Raw genomic sequence first — 13,557 nt, 5'->3', positions numbered from 1 at the left:
TAAAAAAATCTGAAAAAAAGGAAAATGGACAATAACAAAAAAAGGGCACACACACAAATATGGGACCAATTTTTTTAAATGTCCAATATCTCTAGTAACCAAAGAAATGCTATTTTTAAAAATGAGATGCTGTTTTGTTTTGTTTTTTTAGCAAGCAGGTTGGCAAAATTGTTGGTTTTTTTGGTGGTGGTAGATGCTTGCTTGCTGGCTTAAATTTTTAATACTACTCAGAACTGGTGAGGGTTTGGGAAAATGGGTATTGATGGACAAGTGTACACTGTTACAGCCTTCCAAGAGAGGGATTTGGCAATTGAAATCCAAAAACATATAGATCTGGACCTCTACACCTAGCTTTATTGCAGTATTTCTCTGCCTTTAGTGCCTGCGGTTCTCAGTCACACTACTTCAAAGAACAAAGAGGTAGACCACATGAAGAGCATGAAGAGTGGTGGGCAGCAAGGCGAAGTTTATTGAGCAAGAGTATAAAGCTCCCAGAAAGGGAGGAGGGCCCGAGAGGGTTGCCCCGGACTTTCTAAGTTTAGAGGTTTTTTATGAGCTCTTTTGCGGAACTATCTTAAGCGATTGGGTGTGCTGAGTCGTGCCAATCAGGGCTTTGGTTACATATCTGTCTACATCTTAGGTTAATATCCACATGCCAATGGTCTTTTTCTGCTGACATCCGGGGGCTTCTGTCTTAAATGCCCCTTGCCTGTGATATTGACTAATGCTTTGTGGTTCATTGTCTTATTTTAGGCCGTTTTGCAGAAGTCATTTCTGCAAAGGCTGCAGAGCAGAATGTTAGTGTGATCCTGTCTAAGCTGCAAAACAGGATGTCAGTGCTGTTTTATTTTAGCTGTCCTGACTCCATATTTTCCTGTTGGGGACTCTGGCCCTGACTACCTAACTGTCCAACTAACTTCTAACAGTTCTACTTTTAGACATTTATTCTAAGAAGATCATTATGGATAGGCACAAAGATTTAGCTCGTATTTATATTATTTCAAATGGTGAAACTGGAAAAATCCTAATGTCTTCTAATTAGCAATTGGTTTAATCAGGCAGAGCAAATCCACACCAACCAAAGATGAGGGGACCACTAAAAATCATGTTGTAGGTGAAGGGGATTAAGGGGTACAAACTTCGATTATAAAATAGATAAGTCACTGAGATGAAAGGTACAGCTAAAGAATATAGTCAATAATACTGTCTTCTTTAAATTGTATATTTATTTTAAATAATTTCTTCAACCAATGTGGGATTCAAACTTATGACCCTGAGATCAAGGATCGTATGCTCTTCTGACTGAACCAACCAGATGCCCCGAGAATATGATCAATAATATTGTAATAACATTGTATGATGACTACAGTTATGGTGAGCACAATGTAGAGAATTGTCGAATCACTATTTTATACACTTGAAACTAATATAACATTGTATGTCAACTATACTTTAAAAATAAATATTTTAATTTTTTTAAAGATTTTATTTATTCATTCATGAGAGACAGAGACAGAGAGAGAGAGAGAGAGAGAGAGGCAGAGACACAAGGAGAGGGAGAAGCAGGCTCCATGCAGGAAGCCTGACGTGGGACTTGATCCCTGGTCTCCAGGATCAGGCTCTGGGCTGAAGGCAGCACTAGACCGCTGAGCCACCCCAGCTGCCCTAATTTTTATTCTTTTAAGATTTTATTTATTTATTTATGAGAGACACAGAGAGAGGCAGAGACATAGGCAGAGGGAGAAACAGGCTCCCTGCGGTGACCCCAATACGGGACTCGATCCTAGGACCCCAGGATCATGACCTGAGCCGAAGGCAGACACTCAACCACTGAGCCATGCAGGCACACCTTAATTTAATTTTTAAATGATGTTGTACAAGAATACTAAGAATATATAAGACATGAAAAGATATTCACAGAATATTAAGTTTTTTTTAGAAACCACTTACAAATAAATACATATATACATACATACCACTTACAAAACAAAACACACAATCAAATTATATAGGGGGAAAAGTAAAAATAATATAGGAAGGAAATACCCTCAAAAATTAACCTAGTGATTTGGCTACAGAAATTGCCAAAAGTTCTGTGTGGTTAACAAGAATTTTAATTTTCTTCATTTTGCTTAAAATTTAAATAAAATAAAGCAAGAACAGACCAAATTTCCCTCTGAGGTGGGATGGGAAACTACAGACCCCAGCATCTTTCCCTATACCTTGTTCTCAACTTGGCTTGGCATCCCTCTTGATACTGTGCTTACTAAGGTGGCTTTCCTTTTGGTCTTGAGTTCCTGATTTGAGTTCACTGTAATACTCCATTTTCTCACCTATGGGTGTCTTGGGGCTCCCCAGAGCTCACCACCCTAGCAGCTCTCTGCTGCCCCCTCCTGCCACCAACAGACAACCATTGTGTGGACCCAGTAGGATCCAGTTTACACTGGGCACCCCCTTCTTCCAAAGACAGCCTTTGCTTACATCTAAAAGGGCATTACACAAATTCTTTTTTTTTTTTTTTTTAATTTTTATTTATTTATGATAGTCACAGAGAGAGAGAGATGCAGAGACACAGGCAGAGGGAGAAGCAGGCTCCATGCACCGGGAGCCCGACGTGGGATTCGATCCCGGGTCTCCAGGACCGCGCCCTGGGCCAAAGGCAGGCGCTAAACCGCTGCGCCACCCAGGGATCCCCACAAATTCTTTTTTTATGTTAAGTCAGCTGGGGAGAACAGACAGACTCCATAAGTCATTTACTGTTTGCAACAACAAGCTCAAAAGACCTCTGGTACAATAACTATTTGTCCTTCCTCAGCTGGAAGTCAACAAAGCCACCCAATGCCAAACTATGAAGATTTGTTTTTTCACCCTTCACTTTCTCCATTAGGTTCCCATTTATGGTAACCCCAGTTCAGGATCCACGAATGGATCCTTCATTTATGGAATATTTCCTACATAATCAGCACTGTTTAGTAATAGGGGTCCAAAGATTAATAAGATTTTATCAGCCAAGAGCTCAAGTCAATGTCTAGACCAGAACTGTCCAATAGACATTCTATAATGATGGAAATGTTCTTCATCTGCACTGTCCAATAATGCAGCCACCAGCCACATGAGGATAATGACCACTTGAAATGTGACTAGTGCGACTGGAGAACTGAATGTTTAAATTTTATTTTAATTAATTTTAATTTTAATTTAAGAACTAAAACAGTGTAAAATATTTTTCCTTTAAACACACTTTAAGGGGGGCCTGGGTGGCTCAGTGATTGAACATCTGCCTTTTTTTTTTTTTTTTTTTTTAAATTCCTGAGAGAGAGAGAGAGGCAGAGACATAGGCAGAGGGAGAAGCAGGCTCCATGCAGGAAGCCTGACACGGGACTTGATCCTAAGTCTCCAGGATCAGGCCCTGGGCTGAAGGCCGCGCTAAACCGCTGAGCCACCAGGGCTGCCTGAATGTCTTTGGCTCAGGTCATGATCCCAGGACCCTTAACCAAGTAAGCTATCCTGGTGCCCCTTATTTTTGAGAGAGTGACATGATAAGTGTATTCTGGGGAGAGCTGAATTGTATTCCACTATATGGATGTATTATAACTTATTTAGCCAATTATTTACAGCATCCAATTTTTCACTATTTCAAAGCATATTAGAAGGAACATTCTTCAGTACCTTTGTATATTTTTTATTTTTACTTTTTCCTGCTTCTAAAATAATATTTGCGTAGTAAAAACATTCAAACATTATTGAAAACTATAACACAAAAAGTAACTACTTCTCATGTTGCCCACCTTCCCTTGTCCCAATCTTATCTCTGATGACTGTTACCAGTGGGGTATATATTTCACCAAAAAAATTTTCTGTATTTATATTAACCAGCTTATTTTCTCTTTTTACAAAACTTTAGACAGACCAGGGGCACTGGGGGGGCTCAGTGGTTGAACATCTGCCTTTGGCTCAGGTTGTGATCCCAGGGTTCTGGGATTGAGTTCTGCAGCAGGCTCCCTGTAGGGAACCTTCTCCCTCTGCCTGTGTCTCTGTCTCTCTCTGTGTCCCTCATGAATAAATAAAATCTTCAAAAAAAAAATTTTAGACAGACCATACATACTGTCCCACTTACTTTTTAACATAAAAATATTGTTTGGGTGAAGGAGGTCAAAAGGTAAAAAAGATGGGGGCACCTGGGTGGCTCAGTGGTTGAGTGTCTTTGGCTTAGGTTGTGATCCTGAGGTCCTGTGATTGAGTCCCACATCAGGCTCCCTGCAGAGAGCCTGCTTCTCTCTCTGCCTATGTCTTTGCCTCTCTCTCTGTGTCTCTCATGAATAAATAACATCTTAAAAAAAAATAAGAAAAAAATGCAGTTGATATAAAACAGACCGAAATTTTAAATCATATTCTAAAATTGTTTTTTAAAAAAGTGGATTGCCAAAAAAAAAAAAAAAAAAAAAAGAGTGGATTGCTGGGTCAGAGGATAACACTATGTGTAACTTTTTGAGGCTCTGCCGAAGTGTGTGCCCAACAGTTTTATAGACATTTTGGAAGACACAGAAGTGAAGATAATACCTCTTTTTAAAAAGTTCACAATTTACAGTGTATGAGGAGATTAGATAAACATACATTAAAAATATAATTATAATTTAGCTTATAATTAAGAGCTAAACCATGTAGCTCTAAATTAAAAGTGGATCCACAGTCATACACTCTTAGAGTGGGAAGAGAAGAGAAAAAATATATTATCGAGACACTTTTCCATGTGCATATACTTAGGTTACCAGTAAACGATCATCAATAAGAAATTCACTCAATTAATTTTGATATAATTATATAGTGGAATACTATGTGGACATTAAAAAAATAAGATTGATCTTTATGAACTAACATGGAATAGTGTCACAAATATAGCAAAAAAGGTAAGTTGTTGAATAGTGTATATATTACAATCTAATTTTTGTAAGAGAAAAAATATTTGCACAATTATCCCTGGCTATCCAAATTTATTTATTTCTAAATCCAGAGAGCAAGAGTTAAAATGTGGGTAGTGAATTCAGATAGTGAAGGATATTAAGTTTTTTTAATGTATTCAGCTCATGAGTTTCAGATAGCAAATAGTAAGAGTGTGGGTGAGGAGAAGTATATCTCAAAATATTTATCTGAATCTATTCAGTTGTTAGGTTTGGAAAGCAAGTGTTAATCTTATTATATATTTTTATGTACAAAAATGATCTGAAAATAATACTCACTGAACTGTTAGCAGTACTCATCTTTAGGATGGAACTTGTTTTCTATTTTAACAGAACTGTGTTCTGTGAGTTTCTTACAATGTACCCAAGTACTTCTAATCAGAAAATAACACAATAAAAATGTCTTATTTATTTATTTATTTATTTATTTATTTATTATTTATTTGTTCATGACAGATACAGAGAGAGAGAGAATGGCAGAGGGAGAAGCAGGCTCCATGCAGGGAGCCCAATGTGGGACTCAATCCCAGGTCTCCAGGATCACACCCTGGGCTGAAGGCAGCGCTAAACCGCTGGGCCACCAGGGCTGCCCTAAAAATGTCATTTTTAAAAAGAAGGTTCCAGGTGGCACCTGACTGCCTCAGTCAATAGAACATGCAACTCTTGATCTCTTGAGCCTACTTAAAGAAATAAAAATAAAACATAAATAAAAAGCAGATTCTGGGAACCTGGTAAATCTAAGCAGATACGATATTACAATGAATATCCTTAAGTATATACCTATTTTGCGTGTGTGTACATCTGAAAGGATATTTCTGTTGGATCAGTTCTTGACAGTAGATTGCTAGGTCACAGAGCATGAACATTTTTTATATTATCAGGTTGCCCTCCAAAGAAACTATATCAATTTTCTTTCCGACCACCATAGCTTTTTCCCAATGCTGGTATCATCAAACACCAGACCTACGCCAATCTAAAATGAGAAAAATACTTTTTATTTTGTATTTAATTATCTGTGAAGTTGATCATCCTTTTGCATATCATTTAGAATCATTTAGAATTCCTCTTCTGTGAACTTTCTATTCATATATTCTGCTGACCATTTTGCTACTGACTTATTTGGCTTTATCTTATTTTAAAAACTCTTTATATATTGGAAATATTAGGGCTTGCTCTAATTTTGTGTTCCAAAAAATGTTCCCAATTTCCCTTTGCCTTTTCACTTTATTTACTGACATTCTCTCTCTCTCTCTCTCTCTCTCTCTCTCTCCAGAAGCTTAAATATTTGTATGCAGTCCAAGTAAAGTCTTTTCTCTTAAGGCTTCTGGATTTTATTTATATTATGCTTGGAAAAGTCTTCCCAACTTTGAGATTAGAAAACATTTTATTAGTGTTTTTTTCTAGTACTTTTGTGGTTTCCTTGTTTTATCTTTTAATTTTATTCCATCTGGAATTAATTTTTATATACAGAATTAGTCCACATCACCTTTCAGATATATTCTTCAGAAATATGTTTTTCAGCATTTTATATGTGTTCTTTAATTTTTATCTCTTTTCCCACAAATGAACAGAGTCAACAGGCTTAAGTCCAAGTATGTGATTGATGCTAAAATCCACCACTTCCAGGATGTCTAATGATTTCCAGCTTTGTCTCAACTGAACTAACCTTATAAAATCTACTCTTCTTATCACTAACGTCAACACATTCGCTTTACCATGTATAAATGTCAAGGACTAAATATTTGAATAGATGTATAAACATCAATGCACAAAGATATCAATGCTATTGAAAGTAAACAATGTGGTTCTTTGAAATGTTCATTCATGACCTCAAGTACAAAAATTCAAGTTCTGGAAGTTTAGGAGTATCAATGCATAATTTCCAAAAAATCCAGTTATTTGACCATGAAACATAAGAGGAAGGATGGGGGTTCATTACAGTAAGATGGGATCAGAACTACGCTACAGCAGAGGTCTCAACAGTGGGAACCCAGTCTTCCTGGAAGAGCCACAGAAAATGTTACTGGAGTGGTGATCTCTGAAACTGGTTTTAACACTGAGGAGGAGTTTAGCATTTGAAGATTCTAACATTTGGAGTAGTGACTAGCATTTCAGCTAGAGGAGTCAGTGTGGGAAGGTCATTAGGCTGGAAGGAGCTTTGTAAAGCCCTGGAAGCATCTTTCTCACATCCTGCAACCTCCCCTCACCAAAGGAGGGAAGGCTCTAATGTCAGACTTACTCTTACTGATTAATTATTTGACCTCATTCTTAATAAAAGTATTGCTCCAACCCTGCATATGCATTTTATACCTGCTTACCTTTAATTGTGTAACAAAAGGCTTTCCCCTCCTTAAACTTCAAAAACAAGACAGATCAGGAGATTTTACAGGAGATAGCCAAATGACCTCATTTAGTCTTTTGTTGGTGGTGACCTGGGATACCAGGTAGCTTTGGCTTCTTGCCCAGAATGCCACTCCTCACCCACAGAAGGTGACATTCTCCTTCGTGTCAAGGCCTGGATCCTACCCTCACACAGGTCATCTTCTTCCACATCTTTCCACTTGCACTCCTAGCCTTTTTCCCTTCCTTGGTCTAAGCCCCCTACCTCCTGCTGAGTCCCAGTGAACATGTACCAAATCATGATTATACTGAAAAAAGAATGTTTTCAATATTATTTAAAAACTTAATCCTACTTGCTCTACTCCCTGAGCCCTGAGACTCTGCACATTGGAAATTAATTAAAAACTTTTAATTCCAGTATTATTCCCAACTTAGCAACTATCAGTATATACTCTTGAATCTTCTATATAACATGGATTTTCTGCAAAGGGTGCCATATATGTTATTCTTTCGGCAGCGATATGCTGGAGCCGTCTCAGACTGGTCCACCAGGGCCAACATGCTCATCTCTTCCCAACTCCATATTCACTGATGGCACTTTGGTCGCTGAAATAAGCAATAGTGGGAGTATTTATATCATGCAAATCAGCAAGTGCTACAAAATCAGGGCTTTTAACAATCAGAGCCGATTGTTAAACGTTTACCAGCACACCACTGTTTTAATGATTCTTTTGGTTTCCAGTAATAGAAACCCACTTGAGCTAGAGTAAGCAAAAAGGGGAAATTATTATAAGAATCTGCTAGTGAAGTGTATGATGCCTGTGTGCGTAAACAAATGGATCTTAGGAATTAACTGGAACCAGGAACTTGAAAACCATCAGAACTTTCCATGACATCTCTCTGTCCTTCTCTGTTGGTTTGATTCTTATCCTTCACTGACAACCTCCTTTCTCTGGTTCCCAATGTACATGAGGGGAAATGTGAACCTGAAAATCTTCTGTAAGTCCAGTCACTGGAGATTGATCTCTTTCCTGGCCCCAATTCCAAAATCAAAGGAAGGGATTCTGATTAGGAAGGAAGTCCTACTGAATCCATGCATGGATGGGGTGAAACTGGGATGGGAACAGGCAGGATCACACCATACAACATGCATGAGAATCAGGGGGAAAAGAAACTCTTGGAATTTCTCAGCGATTAATAACTCTCACCATCATCATCACAGGCCAACCCAGGCTCCATCAAAGAAACACATGCACTTTATTTGAAGTTGTATCTCTTCTAGGAAAAGGAGCTTCTTAAAGGGGCACCTGAGTGGCTCAGCCAGGTAAGAGTCCTACTCTTGATTTCAACTCAGGTTATGATCTCAGGGTAGTGGGATCAAGTTCTGCCTTGAGGGCTCTGCGCCGAGGCATGGAGCCGGCTTGAGATTCTCTCTTCCTCTCCCTCTGCCCCCCACCCTCACTTGTGCACACTCACGCGCTCTCTCTCTCTCTCTCTCTCTCTTAAAAAAACAAAAAGGAGAGGCACCTGCGTGGCTCAATTGGTTAAGTATCTGCCTTCATTTCAGGTTGTAATCCAGGGGTCCTGAGATCAAGCCCCAGTCAGGCTCCCGGCTCAGTGGAGAGGCTACTTCTCCCTCTCCCCCATTCCCCTGCTTGTGCTCTCTTGCTCTCTCTCTGTCAAATAAATAAAGTCTTTAAAAGAAAAAAAAAAAAAAGGAGCTTCTGTAAGAATCATAGAAGACAAGAAGATGCCTAAGACCCTGTATTAGCTGCAAGTCACAGGAAAAACAAGTTCAAATGGCCAATAAGGGTAATTTTCTTGCCCAAAAAGAAGTCCAAAAGTAGGATGTTTCCAGAATTTGTTAATTCAGCAGCTCAGGACCTTGTCTCTTTCACATTCTTGCTCCAACACGTTTGGACTAATATGATGAGGGACACGGGTAGTGGTCACCATTGCAGCCATTGTGTGCAGGCTAGACATCATTCACCAGATGAAAAGGGACCATTTCTCCCCTGTGCCGGGCTTTAGAAGATTGAAGAATCTTTTCTCAGAAAGCCCCACCAGCAAACTGACCTTTCCAGAATCAGCTTCCATGCCCCTGCATGAACCACCTGAGGACAAGATAACAGGGTCAAGAAGGTAAGGCTCCCACAGATGCTTTCTGCACCCGGAGAGGTGCAGTCAGAGAAGAGACCAGAAGCCCCTGGCCCAAGGTGACCATTTCTCCAAACCCTTTGCCCCACACCCAAGTCTCTGACCTGTTAAGTCTTCCTAACTCTGGCTGCAGCCCCTTCCTCTGGGACCTGGCTTTTATCCCCCTGCTTCCCTCTCTTGATTTATACTAATTAGTAGCAGAGTTGGCTCCCAGCCTGGCATTCTCACCGCTAACTCAAGATTTCAAACACATGAAACTTCCCGGTGATAGGATGCCCTCCTGAACGGAGACAATAACAGACAACAGGCTCTGGTGATGAGGCAGCCTGAGAAACCATCTAGAAAGAGGCCAAATGCTGGAGATAAAAGGTAAGAAAGAACTAGAAAGGAGCCCGGCCTGGAATTAGAAGTTTTTTTTTTTTTTTTTTTTTAAGTATTCCATGCATGCATGTCCTTTTGTGCCCTGAATTGAAATCTGCAGTGAGAAATAAGTTATTCAAAATGGGACAAGTATCATTTTTTTTCGTAATACATCCATCCTCTGCCAACCCCTTGAGGTCTAATAACTTTCAGTCTGCAAACAAAAAAAACCCTCAATCTTCTGATTTTATTTGCAGCTTTGTTAAATTAGGTATAAAGTGCAACTCTCCTGTACACTAAACAGTGCCTATAAATGTACAATTCAGTTGATATGTAATAGATGCTAAAGATAGATAGATAGATAGATGATAGATAGATAGATAGATAGATAGATAGATAGATAGATAGATAAATGGCACATTCTCCCTTTTGTCTCCTTCTCCTTCCCCATCCCTGCATGTTTGTGCATAATTCATGTCTCCTCTTACCCTCCCCAGCACCTCTGGGAGCACATGTTCCTGACAGAGAATATCCAGGTGGCCTGGTACTTGGAAACTTGTCAGATGTTATTCAAAGCAATAAAGAACACATCATACAAGCCTTTGGTATATTGTTACAGGGAAATGCTGTTTAGAATTTACTAATTGGGAATTTGCGATAATTTGAGGAAGGGCTGGCTAAAGTTAACCTTTGTACTATCTATGGAAAAAAAAAAGAGTTCACTGAAGTTCTGAATAGTGTAAACAAGATTGGAAGGGGAATAATTATCTACTTAAAAGAGCCAGTTGTTTTGAAAAGCTTTAGAAGTATCCTTTTACATACAAACAGGGTAATTATGATTTAAACAAAGGCAGGCCTGTTTCTAAGCCTTCTTTGAAATGTCAATTACAAATTACTCTTGTTTATTCATCAAGGCAAAACCTACCCCTAAGTACCAGGCAACAGTTGGTTAGCTGGCTTCCATTTACTCTATTTGAAAATAATAAACCTAAAGTTCTTTTAAAGTACTATAGTTTAATTCAAGCTTTTCACTAATCTAGACATTTGCCCATCCTACAAGTATCCTACAAGTACTTATCCTACTAAGTACTAGCACACAACAGTCGGGAATGCATGGAGTGAGGACTGCCTTCACTAACTTAGGGGAAGAGTTGGCTGATACAGAAAATCTATAAAGAAAGCTACTCCAGAGCAGTGGCTTTTATTTTGTATCTTACCAGAGCAAGAAACACATTTTGCATTGCAACTCAGTATGCACAGACTGAAACAAAAACAATACTTACCCTTATTATGTGCCATACACTGTTATTTTCTATTTATTTTTTAATAAATGCTAGTCACAACCCTCTAAATTGATTCCACAATCTATGAATGGGTTGCTGTTTTGAAAACACTGGGATCTGTCGGGAGATATTATTCCATCCTGTCGGGGGATATTAGTCCATCCTGAGAGAAAGGGTGGTGCTGGGAGGAGCTGTGGTTGCTCCTGGTTTCCTTGGCAGTGTCCTCTCCAGCTCTCCTCTCACATCGTTGGCCACCAACCTCACTGCTCTAGTCACTGGACACTCTGTGCAAAGCTCATTCCTCTAGCCTCACCAGCCCTTCCAGCCAAGTTTCCAGTTCCTCCATGTCCCCCAATACATCTTTACTTCAAAAGATGCCCGAGTTCCCACCTGATCTATCTATATGTTGGCCAAGCTCACCACCGCAGATGAGGTGAGCTGATTCTATAATGCCTCTCCACTCAACAGTGGGGACCCTCCCCAACTTAACTGCTCCCATCTCTGATTCTTGGCTCCATTTTCCATTAACAGTCTTTCTCTGGTCTCTGGATTCAGTTTGGAATTGGATCTCCCAAGTTCTTGCCTAATTGCTCTCCATCAAGAACATGGATAACATATTATCATCGTGGTAAAAACATAATCTTCGGGGATCCCTGGGTGGCTCCGCAGTTTGGCGCCTGCCTTTGGCCCGGGGCGCGATCCGGGAATCCCAGGATTGAGTCCCTCATCGGGCTCCGTTGTGGAGCCTGCTTCTCCCTCTGCCTGTGTCTCTGCTGCTCTCGCGCTCTCTCTCTCTCCTCTCTCTCTCTCTCTCTCTCTGTGTCTATCATGAATGAATAAATAAATAAATAAATCTTAAAAAAAAAAAAACATAATCTTCATGGCAAGACCCACCTCCCCCATGCTCACCAGCTGTGTGACCCTGGACCTGTCATTGAATTTCCCTGAATCTCAGTTTCATTATCTGCAAAATTGGGAAAATATCTATTTTGCAGGCTGGTGAAGGATAATTAATCCTTATAAAATGCTTACTTCAGTGCCTGGCACATAACAACCATTCTCTAAACGTTACCTATTATCAGTATTTTTGTTGCTATTATTATTGGCTTAGATTTAACCTACTGGTTCATCTCTTCTCGCACCAAAACCACACCACCCTGTCCTGGAGGACAGGTACTGGTTCAGAGTTTGAAGCTTGGTACCTTGTAGACACAGTTCCTGTTCCCCATCCCCTACCCCCTCTCCAAATACCTCCCCACACGCATCTCGCTTAGACCCTTGCTTCCATCCCGAAGTTCTCTGCATAGAAGTTCTTGACCAGAATTATGATGCCTGATGTAAGTGGACAGGGGTCAGTTCTGATCATCTAGCTGTATGAAGGGATAGGAGGCAATCCCAAGAATTTCATGCCTCCCTTCAAGCGAGCAACCCCAACAAGTGACCACCTTCTACCATGAAAACCAGAGGCAATCTACTTTATCCCATGCAGCAAGGGGGTGGGGGCACTGAAGAAGGGAATGTAGAGCAGCCCAGGGATCTCATCCTGATGGCTCATACCAGGCTTAGCATACAAGGCAACCCCCAGTAATGACTAGTGTTTGCAACCCTGGTTTCCTGAACCATCTGCTGCCTCACAGATACTGTTCCTGGCTCATTAATCCAGTTCCAAAGTGCCTGGCTATGCTCTTGTTCCTCCCCTACCATGTCCTTGCCTCATTCCATTGGTTCCGTGCATCTCTCTCCTTGGCTTTGGATGTCCTCCCAGCTATGTTTGGCCTCTGTTTTGCTTTAATGTATTCATGGATCACCCTGATCTCCTCACATTGGAAGCCCCTGGCTTAACTCAATCTTGATTCTTTCCTCTACCACCATTACCCACCCCCCACCCCCCACCCCCACTATCTCCTACCTCCTCAATCTGGTCCAGCCCCACGCACAAGAAAAGTAGCAGTCTTTGATATAACTCTTCAGATAATGTTGTCATTGGTTTACATTCTAGACCCACCAACAAAACACTTGGGTCCTTACTCTGTTATCTGGAAAGTAATCCTCACCCTCCTTTTCCTGGAGAGATTATATCTGCTTGGACATGGCCAAGGCCTGTGGGAGAGGTGGTGATTGACTTACCTGGAAATCAGGATCTTTCATATTCAGAGAATAATGGCTAAACTCATTGCAATTAAGAGCCCAAACTCTGAAGCCAGACAGTGTAGGCCTAAATCCTGTCCCTGCAACTCGCTACTATATTTGAGCTTGTTTTCTTTTTGTTTTGTTTTGTTTTTTGAGTTTGAGTTTTTGTTTTGGTGCTATTTGGATAAACAACAAGCAGCTTGATCATATCAAGTTAGAAATATCAGAATCATTCACTATGTGTTAGACACTGGCCCCTGTCCTGCTCTTTACTTTCCTCAGCTTCTCCCTGTTGCGTTCAGGAATCCCTTTCTGCACTTATTTAACTG

At 40.2% G+C, this 13,557-nt stretch overlaps 1 protein-coding gene across 1 annotated transcript in view; it reads right to left on the bottom strand.

Annotated features, from left to right (window-relative positions):
* SSMEM1 (serine rich single-pass membrane protein 1) overlaps nucleotides 1-13,557 on the bottom strand; it is a 29,094-nt gene that overhangs the window by 4,609 nt on the left and 10,928 nt on the right. The window contains exon 3 of the mRNA XM_077857346.1: nucleotides 9,375-9,412. Within this exon, the coding sequence (XP_077713472.1) occupies nucleotides 9,375-9,412 (38 nt within the window). The remainder of the gene's footprint in view (nucleotides 1-9,374; nucleotides 9,413-13,557) is intronic.

Source organism: Canis aureus, chromosome 18, assembly GCF_053574225.1.
Source record: "Canis aureus isolate CA01 chromosome 18, VMU_Caureus_v.1.0, whole genome shotgun sequence".
Classification (NCBI taxonomy): domain Eukaryota; kingdom Metazoa; phylum Chordata; class Mammalia; order Carnivora; family Canidae; genus Canis; species Canis aureus.
The sequence above is the reverse complement of the archived record's forward strand: the minus strand, read 5'-3'. Positions and strand labels throughout refer to the sequence as shown.